Source organism: Penaeus monodon, chromosome 31 (genome assembly GCF_015228065.2).
Source record: "Penaeus monodon isolate SGIC_2016 chromosome 31, NSTDA_Pmon_1, whole genome shotgun sequence".
Taxonomy (NCBI): domain Eukaryota; kingdom Metazoa; phylum Arthropoda; class Malacostraca; order Decapoda; family Penaeidae; genus Penaeus; species Penaeus monodon.
Window position 1 is genome coordinate 4,042,039 of NC_051416.1, and position 1,130 is coordinate 4,043,168.

Here is a 1,130-nt window from a genome sequence, read left to right on the forward strand (position 1 = left end):
TTTTCAAAGTAGCAATAAAAAATTTTCAGCCCTTCCCTTTCAAATAATCTTGGACTGAAACTAGTTTATTTATGATTCGCCAAACAATGCCCTGTGCATGTTCATCAAACAATTCCTGAAATACAGAGCAATGCCTTGAAGAGAAAGAATTTTAAAAAGATTTAAACGAAACCAAATTTAAAATAAAAATCATTATTTTTTTCCCTTTTTATTTTGGGTTTTCCAAAAAAGGGAAAATTTTTCCCAAATTAGTGCCCAGCATGTTTTAGTATGAAAATAATTAGCTTTGGGGCTAACGACATAAAAAAAAAAAATTTCAAAAGTAATTCTCGTTTTTAAACAAAACTACCTCCCATACAAAATGAAAGAGAATAAATATTTACTTCTGATTTTGAAATCTTTTTTAATTTTGGAAAAAAAAAAGTCTGTAATTACTATTTTTGGTTTAAATCGATCAAGAGAAGAAAAATATCTCAATAATTGCAATCATACCCTCATTAGAGATACAAATTCTATAAAACCTCGACCTAAAGAGGTAAAATCCCAAGTGAATTTCTTGATTATCATAAATCCCAAACACCTTTTAAGTAACCAAATTTAATCAAAGACCAATCACCTTCTAAATAAAGCTGCCGGGTTAGTTTCAGAACACATTCAGTGTCAAAAAAAGCTAAGCAAACAATTTAAAAAATTGCACATAAAAATTTACATTTTAAACCTTTCCAATCCTCTGGTTTAAAAGCTAAAAAAAAATGCTACACTATAAAAATAAAATTAAAAAATATTTGGTTCACTGCTTTCCATGATAATTTAACAAAAGCATTAGTGAAATTCCTTTAGTCTAAAATTTTCAAAATGCAAGAAAATCACATTTCAAAAAAATATAAAATATGCACAAATTTAATGCATAATAACATACCAATTACTACTGGCAATTGTAATATCATTGATATTAGTTATAGATAGAATTCAGTGAAATTAAAACCAATGAGACATAAACAGACATTTATAAATGCATAGATAAAAAGAGATAATGCTTTTTTTGGGGTTTGAACTTTTTCCTTTTCCATTCTCTCCTTCGTCTCACCCCCCTTTAAATTTATGACTTGATTTTTGAAAAATTCTGTGAT

General features: G+C 27.2%; 1 protein-coding gene and 1 pseudogene across 1 annotated transcript in view; both read right to left on the reverse strand.

Moving 5' to 3' along the window:
• LOC119592831 overlaps positions 1 to 1,130 on the reverse strand; it is a 38,746-nt pseudogene that overhangs the window by 22,360 nt on the left and 15,256 nt on the right.
• Positions 1 to 1,130, reverse strand: part of LOC119592999 — a 20,197-nt gene that overhangs the window by 18,676 nt on the left and 391 nt on the right. Inside the window, exon 2 of the mRNA XM_037941888.1 lies at positions 41 to 115. Coding sequence (XP_037797816.1) covers positions 41 to 115 — 75 coding nt within the window. The remainder of the gene's footprint in view (positions 1 to 40; positions 116 to 1,130) is intronic.